The 17,743-nt window shown below is 49.3% G+C and overlaps 1 protein-coding gene across 1 annotated transcript; it reads right to left on the bottom strand.

Moving 5' to 3' along the window:
- Nucleotides 1–2,696: 2,696 nt before the first annotated feature.
- Nucleotides 2,697–10,072, bottom strand: LRG1 (leucine rich alpha-2-glycoprotein 1). Its single transcript, XM_063146926.1, has 3 exons — nt 10,028–10,072; nt 8,555–8,743; nt 2,697–3,941 (listed from the first exon to the last, which is right to left on the bottom strand). The coding sequence occupies exon 3, from the start codon at nt 3,930–3,932 to the stop codon at nt 2,934–2,936; it is 999 nt and encodes a 332-aa protein (XP_063002996.1). The 5' UTR covers nt 3,933–3,941; nt 8,555–8,743; nt 10,028–10,072; the 3' UTR covers nt 2,697–2,933.
- Nucleotides 10,073–17,743: the final 7,671 nt, after the last annotated feature.

The following is a 17,743-nucleotide window of genomic DNA, read 5'->3' as shown; positions in this document are numbered from 1 at the left end:
AAGCAGCAGGAGCCCTGCCCTCTTTTAAATCTGGTCACTCTAGTATAGCTCCTGCACTTTAACTGTGGTGGCGAAGAGGGAATTTCACCAGGTTCTCCATATATACAAAGGCTGAAATTTCCTTTTCTGTGCAACTGTTAAAGATACAGGAGCCCTGTCCTCCTTTTCATATGGTCTCCCTAAACCTGGGACCTTCTGCATGCAGGGTGCCTCTCTTGCCAGGAGCCACGGCCCTGGAGCGTGTTCAGAGGAGGGCAACCAGGATGATCAGGGGTCTGGAAACAAAGCCCTATGAAGAGAGACTGAAAGAACTGGGCATTTTGAGCCTGGAGAAGAGAAGATTGAGGGGAGACATTATAGCACTCTTCAAAGACTTAAAAGGTTGTCACACAGAGGAGGGCCAGGATCTCTTCTCGATCCTCCCAGAGTACAGGACACGGAATAACGGGCTCAAGTTACAGGAAGCCAGATTCCGGCTGGACATCAGGAAAAACTTCCTGACTGTTAGAGCAGTATGACAATGGAATCAGTTACCTAGGGAGGTTCTGGGCTCTCCCACACTAGAGGCCTTCAAGAGGCAGCTGGACAACCATCTGTCAGGGATGCTTTAGGGTGGATTCCTGCATTGAGCAGGGGGTTGGACTAGATGGCCTTATAGGCCCCTTCCAGCTCTACTAGTCTAGGATTCAATGATTTGAGTCAATGTAAATTGGTACCGGTGTTTTGTTTAGGGTGACCGCATAAAAAGGAAGACGGGGCTCCTGTATCTTTAACAGTTGCATAGAAAAGGGAATTTCAGCAGGTGTCATTTGTATATACGAAGAACCTGGTGAAATTCCCTCTTTATTACAGCAGTTAAAGCTGCAGGAGCTATACTAGAGTGACCAGATTTAAAAGAGGGCAGCTTTAACTGTTGTGATGAAGAGGGAATTTCACCAGGCTCCCCATATATACAAATGACACCTGCTGAAATTCCCTTTTCAATACAACTGTAAAAGATGCAGGAGCCCTGTCCTCCTTTTCATAGGGACACAGTACTATTGGTCCCCTTCCCACTGTGTCAGGCACCCCCAGCAGGTGCCTGACTTTGCCGACCTCTGGCACTGGATAGAAATGTTAAGAAAATCCCCAATTGAATGTTTTCTGAGTTGCATGGATTATGCAGATTTGTGGACTGTTTTTAAATATATATATGGGGGGGGGGTTTGCACTGCTGTGCAGTAGTGCAAGTGCGAATTTGCAAAGAGAACCAGAATTCTTGTGGATCCCTTAAAAACAAACACCTATTCAGTCAATCCAGGATTTTCAGTGGGTTTTCCGCCCCCGCCTCTCTTCCCTCCTCCTTTTGCCTAACTCCTAATGTTCTTTTTTTCTGTCTATATCAACAGTTCCCTTTATTATTTAAAGGAAGGCGAAACAAACAGCAAACCAACGCCCGGACAAAAAGCCGCCGGGCGCTTTGGGCTGGCAAATACGACGTCGCGATTGGATTTTATTGCATGGTTAAATCACAGCAAATTGCCCGGCATCTTTAAGCAATTGGGTTTAATTTAAACCTTCCGTGGGAGCCGTGTTTCACCATAAATTTCTGAGCGAGAGCCATTTGCGGATGGCGTTGTGTGTTTTGTTCCCAATTAAAAATAGGGAAGGGGGGGGGAGAGAAGTTGGGGGGAGAAATGAAGAAGGCAAAAAACCAAGAAGTCACACTGAATGTGGAAGCAATTACTATGTCACTGCTATCAGCTTCCTTTAATAGGGAGCTCAGCTGGTGAGTGACAATTGAACTGTGACCAGTATAAAGCCACTGAGAACCAAGAAGGGGGTTACTACTAGTAGGGTGACCCTATGGAAAAGAGGACAGGGCTCCTACATCTTTGACAGCTGTATTTCAGCAGGTGTCGTTTGTATGCATGAAGCACCTGGCAAAATCCCCTCTTCATCGTAACAGTTAAAGCTGCATGCTCTCGCAAAATGGCTGCGATGGTGGACCTGGGTGGTCAAAAGAGGCCCGTTTCCCAGAAGGCAGAGGGGCGAGGCAAAAACTTGCCCAGGAAGCTAAGTTACAAGGCTAGGGTGACCCTATGGAAAGGAGGACAGGGGCTCCTGTATCTTTAACAGCTGTATAGAAAAGGAAATTTCAGCCGGGGTCCTTTGTATGCATGGTGAAATTCCCTCTTCATCGCAACAGTTAAAGCTGCAGGAGCCCTTCTCTCTTTTGTGTCTGGTCATGCTAGGCAGGGCGCCTACAGCTCTAACTGTTGTGATGAAGAGGGAATTTCACCCGGTGCTGCATGCTTGCAATTGACACCTGCTGAAACCCCCTTTTCTAAAAACTATTAAAAATACAGGAGCCTTGTTGTAGGGTCACCCTAGACGGGAGCAACAGGACCCAGCGTCCATTCCACAGACGATGAAACTGAGATGCTCAGAGACTGTCGGATAAATTGGCCAAGGAACTGAATGCAAACTAGAAGTGGGGTTCTAATATTCAGTTTAGAGAAGGCAAAATGGGGACATTGAAACACACACACACACAGACAGACACCATCCACAACCAAAACCCCATGCAGAATTCTTTTTCTTTCTTTCTTTCTTTCTTTCCAAACAAAATACCTCCCCTCACTTTCCCCCTTGCCTAGTTTGGGGGGGGGGGATGGAGGGGGTTGCTAGGTGTGTTTCAAATCAAAGCACTGGGCTGTAGCCAGGAGCCAATTTTATTTCTCAGCCTGCCAACGTTTCACTTTGCAACACGCCAACCACCAAGTCAAGAACAGGAATCAACAGTGGCAGGGAACCTGTCGGCGCTCAAAGGAGGGGTGTGTGGGAACCACGCCGGGGACTCGGATTTGGAGCCTTTGCGCCTTTTCATTTCGCCGTCCTCCGAAAGGGCGAGGGAGGAGGAACCCGGCAAAAGTGATCTCCCACTTCAGGATTCAGCAGGTGCCAAATGCGGTCTCCTTGAGAGAGGTCACTGCTTGGCCTTCGAGGTTCTTGGGGGAGGCACAGGTGACTTCCGGCTTGGAAAAGAGAGTGACAGAGCTGTTTGTGGCCCACTCCAGCAGGGAGCGCAAGTGACAGTCACACGCCCATGGGTTTCCAGAGAGATCAAGGCTCAACTCGACGGCCCGGCTTGAGAACTGAGGATCCAGCGAAGTGAGCTGGTTGCTGGAGACATCCAGCAGTTCCAGATGGCCCAGCGGCATGAAGATCCCAGCTGGAAGGTTGGCCAGGCTGTTATTCTGCAGGAAGAGGAACTTCAGGCTTGAAACGACGTCGAAAGTGTTGTTTGCAATGGTTCGGAGTCCGTTGCCTTCTAGGATCAACCTCTCCAGACGGGACAAGCCGTCCAGGATCTGCGGTGAGACGGTGCGGAGGAGATTCTGTGACAGGTCCAGGGTGGTCAAATTCTTCAGCTCCTGGAAGCAGGAGTGCGGCACGTCCATCAGCTGGTTTTGGGAGAGGTCTAAGATCGTGAGCTGTTGTAGGGTTTGGAACCAGGACGGACGAAGGGTGGTCAGCTTGTTCCCCTGGAGGCTCAGTAGCTTCAAAGCGGTGGAATTCTGGAATACCCCCAGAGGCAGATCTTCTAGGAGATTGCTGGTGAGATCCAAGGTGTGCAATTCTGGGAGGTCACGGAAGAGGCCGTTGGGAAGGGTCTTCAATCTGTTGTTGGACAGGTGGAGTTCCTGGAGATTGGGAAGGCCACGCAGCGCCTCTACGCCGATGACGGCGAGGTTTGTGGACTCGACGGAGATGAGCCTGGTCCTTTCGGGGAAGCCGACAGGGAACTCACTCAGGGACCGGAAGGAGCAGGAGAACTCGGTGAGATTGACTGGAGCAGGAAACGGCGGGCAAGGGATGGCCCAGAGGGAGTGGCAGTGAAAGGACGCCAGGAGGAAAGCAACGGAGATGATTGGGGAGGTGCAATCCATTGTGGGGATCTATATGAATGCACAGAGAGAGAGAGAGTTGCATGGGTATTGAGAAGATTGAAGGGAGATATGATAGCACTCTTCAAACACTTAAAAGGTTGCCACACAGAGGAGGGCCAGGATCTCTTCTCGATCCTCCCAGAGTGCAGGACACGGAATAACGGGCTCAAGTTAAAGGAAGCCAGACTCCAGCTGGACATCAGGAAAAACTTCCTGACTGTTAGAGCAGTACGACAATAGAACCAGTTACCTAGGGAGGTTGTGGGCTCTCCCACCCTAGAGGCATTCAAGAGGCAGCTGGACAACCATATACCCAGTGCCCACCAGGCCTGTGGGATCACAGGTCCCATGATTCCCAACCAGCACAGCCCCTTGGCCATTCTGCCTGGGGATGATGGGAAGTGACATCAAACATGCCTGTTGGACACCAGGTCGGGGAAGGATTATGTTGGTTGGGGATAATGGAATATGAAGTCCAACATACCTGGTGGAGACCAGGTTGGGGAAGGATTATGTTGGTTGGGGATAATGGAATATGAAGTCCAACATACCTGGTGGACACCAGGTTGGGGAAGGATTATGTTGGCTGGGGATAATGGAATATGAAGTCCAACATACCTGCTGGAGACCAGGTCAGAGAAGGGCCATGTTGACTGGGGAGGATAGTGAGTGAAGTCCAACATGCACCAGGTCAGGGATGGAACATGTTGTCCGGGGTGATGAGAAGATTCTTTACGACACATTTGGAGAAAGGCAAGTGGCCTCTGAGGAGGGAAAGTCCTTTCTAAGGGTGACCCTATGGAACGGAGGACAGGGCTCCTGTGTTTTTGACAGTCGTATAGAAAAGGGAATTTCAGCAGGAGTCATTTGTATGCATGCAGCGCCTGGTGAAATTCCCTCTTCATCACAACAGTTAAAACTGCAGGAGCCCTGCTGTCTTTTGTCTCCGGTCAACTGTTAAAGATACAGGAGCCCTGCCTTCCTTTCCATAGGGTCACTCTGGCTTAGGAAGACCAAAGGACAAACCCCCTTCCATTTCCATCTCGGAGACACGCCCAGGCAGAACTGGACGCATCACTTTATTTCTGGTTTAGTGGCATAGGCGTGCACAAGAAGTGTGCAGGGTGTGCCCAGGCACACCCTAATGTCTCAAGCAATAACGTCCCTCTGCCAAAAGCCATGTTTCAAAGGCGCCAGCAAGAGGGCCTCCCGGAGGCTAATATCGCCTCGTAAGACCCTCCTCTGGCCAGTGTCACCACAAAACCCCACCAAAATAAATAAATAAATAAATAAATTTCCCTGGATGCACATCAAAATGAAATGTGCTGTGCACTCCTATGGTTAGTGGGGGAGCGGCCTCCCAGCCCAGAACTGTCTCTGACCACTAATTTCTCCAACAGTAAGGAACCTCCTGGGCAAACCCTGCTGTACCACTTTGACTCATCGCGCTGCAGTCTCTTTCCCCAACCACAAACCTGCAGGTTTCGGAGACGTCCTTAAAAGGTCACTCGGGCAAGCCTTCCCCGGCGCGGCGCTCTCTTGATGCGTTGGACTACAACTCCTATCATCCCCATGCTGGCTGGGGGCTGATAGGAGCTGTGATCCAACACATCCGGATAGTGCTGGGTCTGGGAAGGAAAGAAAATCCATACAGCACTATCCTTCGGGAGGTGCGGCCACCAGAACTGTAACCTACCTTGCAGGGTCGTTGTGAGGCTGTTATTTTTGGGAGGGGGGAGGGAAAGAACTCTGCATGCAGCCTTTACCCTTGGAAGGAGGGTTTAGCCATGCCAAGTTTGAATCAGATCCATCCATGCCTTGATTTTTTAGGATATTTTTTTTTAATTCCCCATTCCAGCCTGGTGCCCTCTAGATGTATTGGATGGAGCTCCTGTTCCCTGAAATGGAAGCCCAGCCACTGAAATAAAGAGCCTGCCTGTGCCTGACTCAGGTGTAGAAGCTTCCTCACTCACGATGCCAGCCCGCCCAGCAGCACTTTCACTTTCATCAATGTGGATGATTGACTTCTCAGGTCTAGGTTATCTGAAAGACCGCATTCTCCCCTATGAGCCTGCCCGTGCTCTGAGACCTTCTGGGGAGGCCTTTCTCTCAGTCCCACCAACATCCCAGGCACGCCTGATGGGTACGCGGGACAGGGCCTTCTCGGGGACTGCTCCAAGGCTCTGGAACTCCCTTCCTAGGAGTTTTTTAGTGAGCAAAAAAAATCGTCGCCACCCGGAAGTACAGAAGAGCCATTTTGAGCAAGAGAGGTTTTTCCCATTTTGGTACTTTGAACTGCCCGCCTGCCCTCAATATTTCACCAAACTTCTTGAAACACGCAGGGTATGTAAAACCAGCATTTCTTTCTGGCAGGTCTCCGTTTCAGAAAGATCGGTGAAACATTTTTCATTTTATGAACATCAGAATGACCCACCCCCAATTACGGCCTTAACATGGTGGAATGCTCTTTTCACTCTTTTCAGGAGTTCTCTGTGCTACAGTTTCGGAGGCAGGCAAAAACATTTTTGTTTCAGCAGGCTTTTGGAACTACACTGGACCTGTGTTAATATACTGGATTCCCCCCCCCCCTTTTAATCTGTTGCAGTTTTTTTTAAAACAACAACAACAACATGTTTTTAATTTTACTGTAGGTTTAATTCTATTTTAACTTTTGTAAATTGTATTTATATGTTTTAATTGTACATGTTTTAATTTTGTAAATCGACTTGAGTCCCAGTACTGGGGAAAAGGCGGGATATAAATATCATCATCATCATCATCATCATCCTAGCAGAAGCACGCTCCCTCCCCACCCAGCCCCGGCCACGGCCGGAATCAGCAACTAGTTAGTGTTTCTCAGTCCCTCGAACATTGCGATTGGAGGAGAACAGAACACGGTCACGGACAGCCCCGTGCCAATTCCTAATTGTTTAGCTACAGATGTCAATATCAAAGCTACCCTTCACCCCACTCAGCCTCTTCCAAATATGGAGATATTCAGTTGACACACACACACAGCACTTTAGAAGCTCCGATTGGTCACATCTCTGCCCTGATATCAATCAATGGGTTTGGAAGCAGCCAATCTCTGCTCTGGAAGATCAAATGCTCTATGGATGTTCGCGGTTACCAGGTAATTTCAGGGCGCAGCGCACGCCCCTATAGTTTTTCTGCCCTGAATCTCCCACCATTCAGCTCTATGGGATGACCTCTTTGGGATTTTAGTATTATGACACTGCAGGAGTGTGTGTGTGTGAGAGAGAAATTCTCTCCCTCTCGCACCACTTTCTCCACACTATGCGTAATTTTGTATACCTCTATCATGTCTGCCACCGACTCCCCTTTTCTCTAAGTTCAACAGACCTAGATGCTGTAACCTTTCCTCACCGCACGCTAGGTTGGCATTTTCATTTTGCTGTCCACCACAACCCCGAGATCCCTTTCTCGGTCAGTCACCACTAACTGGGATACGTGGCTCAGCAATACTACAAACGAGAAGGATCTTGGAATTGGTACAGATCACAAGCTGAATAGGAGCCAGCAGTGCGATATGGCTGCAAGAAAGGCAAATGCTATTTTGGGCTGCATTAATAGAAGTAGAGCTTCCAAATCACGTGAGGTGCTGGTTCCTCTCTATTCGGCCCTGGTTAGGCCTCATCTAGAGTATTGCGTCCAGTTCTGGGCTCCACACTTCAAGAAGGATGCAGAAGCTGGAGCGTGTTTAGAGGAGGGCAACCAGGATGATCAGGGGTCTGGAAACAAAGCCCTATGAAGAGAGACTGAAAGAACTGGGCATGTTTAGCCTGGACAAGAGGAGATTGAGGAGAGACATGAGAGCGCTCTTCAAATACTTTAAAAGTTGTCACACAGAGGAGGGCTAGGATCTCTTCTTGATCCTCTCAGAGTGCAGGACACGGAATAACGGGCTCAAGTTAAAGGAAGCCAAATTCCAGCTGGACATCAGGAAAAACTTCCTGAATGTTAGAGCAGTACAACAAAGGAACCAGTTACCCATTGAGGTTGTGGGCTCTCCCACACTAGAAGCATTCAAGAGGCAGCTGGACAAGCATCTGTCAGGGATGCATTAGGGTGGATTCCTGCATTGAGCGGGGGGTTGGACTTGATGGCCTTTTAGGCCCCTTCCAACTCTACTCTTCTATGATTCTATGAACTCAAACCCCATCAGCTTTTAATTGAAGTTGGGATTTTTGATTTTTTGCCCCAACGTGCCTCACTTTACCCTTGCTGATGCAGAATTTACAGTTTGGAAAAAGCCTTTTGGAGTTCTTTATATCCTTTCTTTTGTTTGTTGAAACCATCCTAAATAATTTGGTGTCGTCAGCAAACTTGGCCACTTCACGGCTCACTCCTAATTCCAGATCGTTTATGAACAAATTAAAAACTGTGGTCCCAATCCCAATCCCCGTGCCACCCCACTATTTACTTCCCTCCATCGGGAGAATTGACCATTTATTCCTACCCTCTGCTTTCTGTTCTTGAACCATTTACTGACTCAGAACGGGACGGACCCCCCTGTCCCACTCCTGCTAAGTAAATCAACCAGCGTTCAAGGCAACAGCGGATGAAAGTTAAGGAACTGCACGGCAGCACCTGCACCTTACCTGTGACTCTGCGTCTGTCTCTCCAAAATGGATCTCGTTTCCTCTTGGGCGTCGTTCCCCGCTGTAGCTGTTTTATACTTTTCTCTTAGCGAGGAAGTCGATAGAAAGGGAGGGTGTGAAACCCTTTCTCGTAAACACCAGCGGAACGTTGCAAATTTCGAGTTGCAACACCTTTTTGGGAAACAGCCTCTGCTCAAAATTCAGTAAAAGAGAGAGAGAGAGGAAGAATAGTCTAATCTCAGTCCAAAGGGCAGACAGATACAGTTGACCTATTTACTGGAGGTTCCCAGCCCAAATCAGTGACTTCCTTAAAACTCTCCTGCGGAAGTAACCAAAAAAATAAATAAAAAATTGCCAATTTTGGTCATGTTAGAAAGACAATCAAGTGAGGGAGACCTCTTCCAGGCCATTGGTTCCATTGTCAAACTTGCAAGATGTTTCTCCTAATGATCAACCGAAATCTACCCTCTGGCAGCTTAGATTAAGTTCTGCATATGGGGGGGGGGATATTGGGGGATAGCACTCTTCAAAGACTTAAAAGGTTGTCACACAGAGGAGGGCCAGGATCTCTTCTCGATCCTCCCAGAGTGCAGGACACGGAATAACGGGCTCAAGTTCAAGGAAGCCAGATTCCGGCTGGACATCAGGAAAAACTTCCTGACTGTTAGAGCAGTGCGACGGTGGAATCAGTTACCTAGGAAGGTGGTGGGCTCTCCCACACTAGAGGCCTTCAAGAGGCAGCTGGACAACCATCTGTCAGGGATGCTTTAGGGTGGGTTCCTGTATTGAGCAGGGGGTTGGACTCGATGGCCTTGTAGGCCCCTTCCAACTCTGCTATTCTATGATTCTATGATTCTATGATTCCTCCTCCTCCTCAAGCTAAACACACTAGTCCTATCATCCCCTTCTCACAGGACTCAATTTCCTTGCCCTTCTTCATTGCCCTCCTCTGAACCCGTGAGCCAGTGGCGTGATGCTGTTGCAACGACGGCGAATGTGATTTCAGGTGATTTCCATCGCTTCCCGGTCCAAAGAAGTAACAGTTTCATTTTATGCCATACTCATCGGATCTCATCTGGGTCCACTTCTGGGCACTGCACTTTAAGAAGGAAACAGGGCTCAGTTTCCATACCCAGCTAACAGGAACCCAGTGCGCAGTGACCGTGGGATGGACGGACATGTGCAAATGATGAACCGCTGAAGACAGACAGCCGAAATGTCTGAACCGACGCAGTGAAATCCAAATTTAGTTCTGGGATGGTCCAGGCCAACCCCTGAGGACAGTATGCTTGGCATTCCTGTTACCCCAAGCCTTCATTTCAACCTGCGTGCTTATATATCTAAGGAGAACCAGCGTGGCGTAGTGGTTAGAGCGTTGGACTGGGACTGCGGAGATCCTGGTTCTAATCCTCACTCAGCCACGGAGCTCACTGCGTGACATTGGGCCAGTCCCTGACTCGTTGCCTGACCTACCTTGCAGGGTTGTAGTGTGGATTAAGTGGAAGAGAGGAGGGTGTTTAACCAGCTCAGGCTCCTTGCAAGAGGGGGGGGAAAAAGCAGGATAGAAATGTCATAATGACTATCTAACGAAATAAAAGGCAACGTTCCTCTTCCAGTGGTTTCTCCTCTCCTCTCTCGGCGGTCTTCCTTCCTGTCCCGTGTTTATTCTGGCTGAGATCAGATTATATTTGCCTCGGAGCGATGCAGTTTCTGGGCCAATGTGGGCAGCTGCGTGGAGTGAATCAATGGGCCCTTTTGTGTCCTATCTCTGGGTGGTTTATTAACCAGCACGGCTCCAGCCCTCTGTCTCTGTGTGTGTCCCGTACGCCCCAACAGAGAGCTATTTCGGGGCCTGTCCGTACCTGACAGCTGCCTCTCCTCAGCCCGCTGATCAAAGCGTTTGCAGGACTTGCACAGGGGAGGATGAATCTGTTTCCAAACCAGGACTCAGGCTCCTGCTTCATCAAGGGCCCCCAAAGACCATGATCCCCTCCCAGGAACGGAAAACCATACCCAAATGTCTGGGCTTACATGAGTCACAGTGGAGGCTGGTGCTTACTGGGACTGGCAGGATGAAAGACAGCGCAGAGCCTTAATATTCAACACTCAATATTCTACTGAGATTGTTGTAGGATCATGGAACTGTGGGGTTGAAAGGGGCCAAAAGGATCATCCAGTCGAACCCTCTGCCATGGGCAGGAAAACCAATTCAGAGAATAGAATCATATAATTATTATTAGTATTAGTATTAGTATTAGTATTTACATTTGTATACCGCCCCATAGGCGAGGCTCTCTGGACAGTTTACATAGGATAAAAACACTTAAAAACAATATATTTTGTATTTGTGTTTTTAACCTGTTGGTTGTTTTATGATGGTTTTAATTTTTGTGAACCGCCCAGAGAGCTTCGGCTATTGGGTGGTATAAAAATGTAATAAATAAATAAAAATAAATAAATAAATATACAAAAATTTAAAACCACAAAAACAAACCCGGGCTAATTACATATTGCGAAATGCCTGGGAGAAGAGAAAAGTCTTGACCTGGCGCCAAAAAGATAACAATGTCGGCAGAAGGGAGATCGTTCCAGAATTGTGGGGCCACCACAGAAAAGGCCCTGTCCCTTGTTGCCGTCCTCTGAGCTTCCCTCGGAGTAGGCACCCGGAGGAGGACCTTAGATGTTGAGCGCAGGGTACGGGGAGGTTCACATCGGGAGAGGCGTTCCGTCAGGTATTGTGGTCCCAAGCCGTGTAAGGCTTTATAGGTTAAAACCAGCACCTTGAATTGGGCTCGGAAACATACAGGCAGCCAATGCAAGCAGACCAGAGCAGGTGTTATATGGTCGAACCTTCTGGTTCGCGAAATCAATCTGGCCGCTGCATTCATAGAATAGTAGAGTTGGAAGGGGCCTTTAAGGCCATTGAGTCCAACCCTCTGCTCATTGCAGGAAATCCACCTTAAAGCATCCCTGACAGGTGGTTGTGCACTGCAGCCTCTTCTTTAAAAATCTCCAGAGACGGGCAACCCACAACCGCCGAAGGTAGACTGTGCCACTGTTGTACAGATCTAACTGTCAGGAAGGTTTTCCTTATTTAATCTAAATCTAGGTAGCTGTCAAGCCCTATGAAGAGAGACTGAAAGAACTGGGAATGTTTAGCCTGGAGAAGAGAAGACTGAGGGGAGACACAATAGCACTCTTCAAATACTTGAATAGTTGTCTCCAGGTGCTGCATGCATACCAATGACACCTGCTGAAATTCCCTTTTCTATGCAACTGTTAAAGATACAGGAGCCCGGTCCTCCTTTCCATAGGGTCACCCTATTCTAGAAGCGATACTTTCAAGGGGAGTTGGTCACTCCCCTGATGTTGATGTAAAAACTAGAATGTCCATTTCTTGCCAGACGAGATTGATTGAGTTAATCCTGCTGAATCCACTCCACTGATTAACTGCCCAGACAACACCATAGGTCAGTTTCAAGTGAAACTGACCAGTCAAACCCAGCCAAGTCCTTCCGACTGCCCCCTAGCAACATCACCAGAAGGGGAGGGGCTACAGACGCAAAGCACATGGCAATCTCAGCTGCAATTCCCCTTCTGACCACTGCATGGAAGTATATAACTATTGTCCTGCCCCAGCGCCGTGTGACCCTGCCTTTGCTGCATGAGCGCCAGGTCATCACCCTATTCTCAAGAATAAACGTTTGGTGCCCAACGCCTTGTCTGTGATCTTTCGCGAGTGTTTTGATATTGGACTTTGGTGCACTCAGATTTGGCATAATTTATGCCACAATGTGACAGGGTCAAAGCCAAGTTCTTCCTCAAGAGGAAGGGGTATCCTTCTGCCAGATTTTGGGGGACCCTCTCCCTCCGCTCACCACCACACTGCAGCTCACCCCATTTCACAGGATCTCTTAACTTTCTCGCTAGCCTTTTCAGGCTGGACGGGCTGCTGTGGAAAGGCTCGGGCAGGAAAGCCGTCTTCTGCCAGCACAGTTGATCCGGCGTAAATTTGGATCCAGCCCGCAGTTCCTCAAATAAATAGAATCCCCCATAAACACGTTTTTAGGGTCTGAACTATATTCACTCATGGCCACCAGGTGGCACCCTTGCTGCGGCCTTTGAAACATTCATACCTCAGCTTTTGTGTCGACTAAGACATGGTGAATATTTTTTTTTAAAGACATGGAGGTCTTCCTTGCGCAACCAATTGGGCACGGCATGCATTCATGCGCTTTCAAAATAAATAAAAACACAACACTTACACTGTTTATAGAGCCATGCGCAGTGATCATTTTCAGACATATGCTGTGGCGGACTTGTGCACATGCACCGCTGGTTAAACACGGTATAAGACATTGTGATTCACAGGACAATTGCGGAGTTCCAGTTTTCCACAATGATTGTGGACTTTTTCGTAAAAGAAAAAACATGCATAGCAAAACGAGCTTGAGAGACGGTGACTCATATAAGCACGGTGCATTTCTTTTTTCATAGAGGCACCAAATTTACACAATTTGTGGACCAATACGTAAAGATTGTTTTCAGTTCTTGGGGCTTGAGTGATAGTGCGTGGGTGCGCATGTGCAATCAGAGGGATTGCGAACATTAATTCCAGAACTGGAGTCAATGCACGTTAGCTTGATTTCTTTACCTAACACTTCAAAACACCAATGCCCGGTTGCATGCTGATGATACAACAGAATCTCAACGCATCAAGATTCTTTGAGGGAGGGTGTTTGCTGACGCATGCATGATGTTCTCTTGCACATGGTTTATTTAAATGCTACCTACACACACACACACACACACACACACACACACACACACACACTTTATATTAACTTCTTTTCCATCATATAAAGTTTGTTTTCCTTTTAAAAAGGGTAGTTTTCTTCATGCGCACATGCGCATTGGTAATATAGAGGCTTTCAAGAGGCAGCTGGACAACCGTCTGTCAGGGATGCTTTAGGGTGGATTCCTGCATTGAGCAGGGGGTTGGACTCGATGGCCTTGTAGGCCCCTTCCAACTCCACTATTCTATGATTCTATGAATGAGAGAGAAAAGAAGAGAGAAAAGAAAAGAAGAGAGAGGGGGAACAGAGAAAGGGAAAGAAAGAGAGGACGAACGTAGAGGAAGAGCGCCTTGAAGCAAAAATGTGGCTGGCTCAAACGCAGCCCATGTGACGTCTGCTTAAAAGGACCCCAAAGAAAAGGATCCATCTCAAGGCACCTCCCCAGTGGGGCGAACAGAGCAGGCTCTTCTCTCAGCTGCCTCCCCCCCCCCGCTGTCTCCTCCCCCCCCCCCGGGGCCTTCTTCCCCCCCCACTCAGCCGGGCGCCTCTATTAAGCATTTCATCGTGTTAGCGATATTGTTTTCTTCTTTACTAGCTCCGAGGGAGCAATCTGGCCAGAGATTTATGGCGGGTCTAAAATCACCTTCCTTTCTTAAGTGAGCCATCCATAGTCCGTGATCAGGGACCGGCACCCCCGCTTGGAAACACAAATCCAATCTTGCCCGGCTACGGAGCCCATCCATTCCGTGCAGACAGCTGCCTGCCCGCCGTCCGAGCCGTTCTCTCCCCGCCTCCCGCTGACCTTGATGCGGCGCATGGGAGCACATTGCCATGTGCAAGTGGGCGCATTCGCGCGCATTCGCGGCCAGCCGATTCGCTCCCGTCTTTCTCACCGGCGAAGGAACTGCGCCGAAAGCGCTCAGAGTCCGTAGGCAGGCGAACGCCGGACGGCGTCGCGTATTGCTCGCGATGCACCAGCTGGGAAGCGCCGGGTTCGAGTCTCGCCTCAGCCTCAATTGCGCATGGAAATAGAATTGGCGGGTCGATGCCCTGATTGAAAAGCCTCTGTTCTCTTGGCTTCAGCCCCAAGCATCTGTAACCGTTGCGCCGGTCAGCCTTGCAGAGATGTTGCGGAGAAAGGATTCAGAGCAAAACATGGGTTGCGTCGGACAATGGCCCACCTTGTCCATCGTCCACAGCAGCCGAGCAAATGCCGCAAACTCCCATCTGATGTAGTGTGAACCCAGGCAGTGTGGTGCGGAGAAGGCTGCCCAACCGTCGGTCCCCTAGTTGTCGGTGGACTACAACTCCCATCATCCTTTTCCTTTGGCCGTGCGGGCTGGGAATGGGGACCGTAGTCCATCAAAAGCTGGGAACCTGCAGATTAAGGCTTAGCGACCGGCAGTAGAAGCTTTAAGCTATGAAATGGAACCTCCAGAAATTGCCAGACTACAGCTCCCATTGTCCCCATCCAGCGGCCAGGGGTGATGAGACATGTAGTCCAGCCGCATAACTGAAGCGATGGATTTGTTTCTTTTGTTCCAGCTGTTTATATACCGCTATTGAGGCTGATCTTGCAAAGGGGGTTCCACGAAAAGGTTAAAATCTATTTTATTGCTTGTGTATTACAGCTAGAGCAGTGGTTCCCAAACTTCTTCAGGTAACCGCCCCCTTGGTTCCACAAACTCATGCCCAGTGTCCCCTGCTTGCAGCCCCTTTAAATGGGAAGCACCCGCCGCAGGCTTGCTGACGAGGGAGGGAAAAGAGAGCGAACACCTCTGTTTTGCACCCAGCGTGGCGGGGCACACCAAGCAGGGTATGTCTCTTCATTAGCGTTTTGGTGCTTTTGAAACATTTCAATTCACCGTTAAAAGGACTCTTCTTAAACGGTATTAATACATGTGTGGATTCTTCCCCTATATGGCTTGGGACCAAACTACCTTCTCCCATAAAAATGTCCCTGGGTCTTAAGACCTACTGGAGAGGCGCTTCTCGGAAAAGACCACCTCAAGCGCCCCCCTGCCGCCCCTTTGCCTCTTAGCGCCCCCCTATGCAATCCCACCGCCCCCAAGGGGGCAGTACCGCCCACTTTGGAAACCACCGAACTAGAGGGAACTAAAAGGATGCGGACTGCCAGTGGAGACTGGGGACTCCCATTCAGGTGGGGCTGTGAATCCATTCTGGATTTCCATCAGAACCAGCTGTCCAAGGTGCAGAACCCATCTTGGGGATAGGTTTGTATAATGTTTTAATAAAAGCCTTTCACGCCCCCCTCTTTTTAAAAAACTATGTAAGTCCATTTGGGTTCCTGGCTCTACCAGTCGAGGCTGGTGCGTCCAATTTCAGCGGGTCTCCGAATCCATTCTGGGTTCCAATCAGAAACAGCCAGAACTCTAAAGGAGTAGGTTCGGTGCCTTACATTGCTCCTTTAAAGAGTCGGCTGGTTCTAAGTGAAACCCAGAAGGGATTCAGAGACCCACCGGAATCAGAACCACCAGCTCCCGCTGGGCTGGGCCGCTCTGTTTGGGTTTCTCCTCCCAGTAGCAGCGGCTGACACACCAGTAGAAGAGACTGAGCGGGTCAGGTTGCTGCAGGCTTGCTGCAGACCTGTCATTAAATGCCCCAAAGCGCAGGTAATGGCTTCCATAATCCAAAAGCGTAAGGAGGTCGTCTGCCGTGCGCCAGCTTGGCGAAAGACAAACCGTGATGCCTCAGTGCGCTGCCGCCCAGGCCTCTAATAGACGCTTAATGTTTGCAATTTAAAGACGGCAAAATAGCTGCCAGACGCCCGGCGCTGTTTATAGCACGCCAGGCTCATCACGGCTGCGTTTGGCCTATTTATTACATGGCCTTTTAATGCTAGGTCCTGAGAGACACCTGGGGGTGCCGGCCATTCACTCAGCCCGGCTGGATGGGAGGAGGGAGAGGCAAACAAGACGCGGGTTCGAATCCCCAGAGGTTCTGTCGGGAGATGCCTCTCTGGGACCGAACGCAGACGTGCACGGGAGAAGGTTTGCCGAGCAGCCAATAAAACGAAAGAAGAGAAAATGGCTTGGTTGTGGCTTTGGAGCCTGTGTGTGTGTGTGTGTGTGTGTGAGTGTTTGTGTGTGTGTGTGTGTGTGAAAGAGAGAGAGTAAGGGATCAGGCCATTTCAAAGCAGCAATTTCATCCTCTGCTTTAGGCTGGGCGAAAACCAGTCGGTCCCACCCACAGAATCAATTTGAGCCTCTCATAGAATCATAGAATAGCAGAGTTGGAAGGGGCCTACAAGGCCATCGAGTCCAACCCCCTGCTCAATGCAGGAATCCACCCTAAAGCATCCCTGACAGAGGGTTGTCCAGCTGCCTCTTGAAGGCCTCCAGTGTGGGAGAGCCCACAACCTCACCAGGCAACTGATTCCATTGTCATACTGCTCTAACAGTCAGGACGTTTTTCCTGATGTCCAGCCGGAATCTGGCTTCCTTTAACTTGAGCCCGTTATTCCGTGTCCTGCACTCTGGGAGGATCGAGAAGAGATCCTGGCCCTCTTCTGCGTGACAACCTTTTAAGTATTTGAAGAGTGCTGTCACGTCTCCCCTCAATCTTCTCTTCTCCAGGCTAAACATGCCCAGTTCCTTCAGTCTCTCTTCATAGGGCTTTGTTTCCAGACCCCTGATCATCCTGGTTGCTCTCCTCTGAACACGCTCCAGCTTGTCTGCGTCCTTCTTGAATTGTGGAGCCCAGAACTGGACGCAATACTCTAGATGAGGCCTAACCAGGGCCGAATAGAGGGGAACCAGTACCTCACGTGATTTGGAAGCTATACTGGCGCGGCGACTTTCGCACCCGACTCCCTCAAATGCGTGGCGGTTTAGCTCGTCTTTCCCTCTAATTGATTTGGGAAACTGTGCCGAAAGCCTTCAGGGGGGGAAAACTACTTAGAAATATAAATAGAATTTCTTTAAAATGAAAATAAACAAATACTGGGCGAGATGGAACTCCGTGATACGCCTTGTTCCAAAGCGCTTTCTACTGAGAGCTCATAGTCTGGTGGTGCAACAGAAGCCTTTTATGTAGAAGGCTCTGGGTTCAATTCCTGGCATCTCCAAGGAGGGCTTCGCAGCTTGCTATGTTCACATTTAAAGTCAGCCCTTTGTCCGGTACCATGAGGACTGGAACCTTTATTTTTAGAGGAAGGATGACAGCTCAGTGGTCGAGGCCCTGTGTTGCACACAGAAGCCTCCGATTTTCAACTCCCTGACTGGCCTTCTTCAGACTGGCGCTCTCCAGCTGATTTGAACTGCAATCCCCATCATCCCTGACTTTTGGCCTAGGACTGATGGGAGTTGTAGTCTGACAACATTTGAAGGGCACTAGGTTGAAGGAAGGCTGACGTGGGGAGGGCAGCTGTTCA

Source organism: Elgaria multicarinata, chromosome 23, assembly GCF_023053635.1.
Source record: "Elgaria multicarinata webbii isolate HBS135686 ecotype San Diego chromosome 23, rElgMul1.1.pri, whole genome shotgun sequence".
Taxonomy (NCBI): Eukaryota; Metazoa; Chordata; class Lepidosauria; order Squamata; family Anguidae; genus Elgaria; species Elgaria multicarinata.
Note: the sequence above shows the minus strand (reverse complement) of the source record. Positions and strands in the feature narration are given on the sequence as shown.

Coding starts and splice junctions, on each gene's coding strand:
- LRG1 (XM_063146926.1), bottom strand. CDS start 3,932: ATGGATTGCACCTCCCCAATCATCTCCGTTGCTTTCCTCCTGGCGTCC.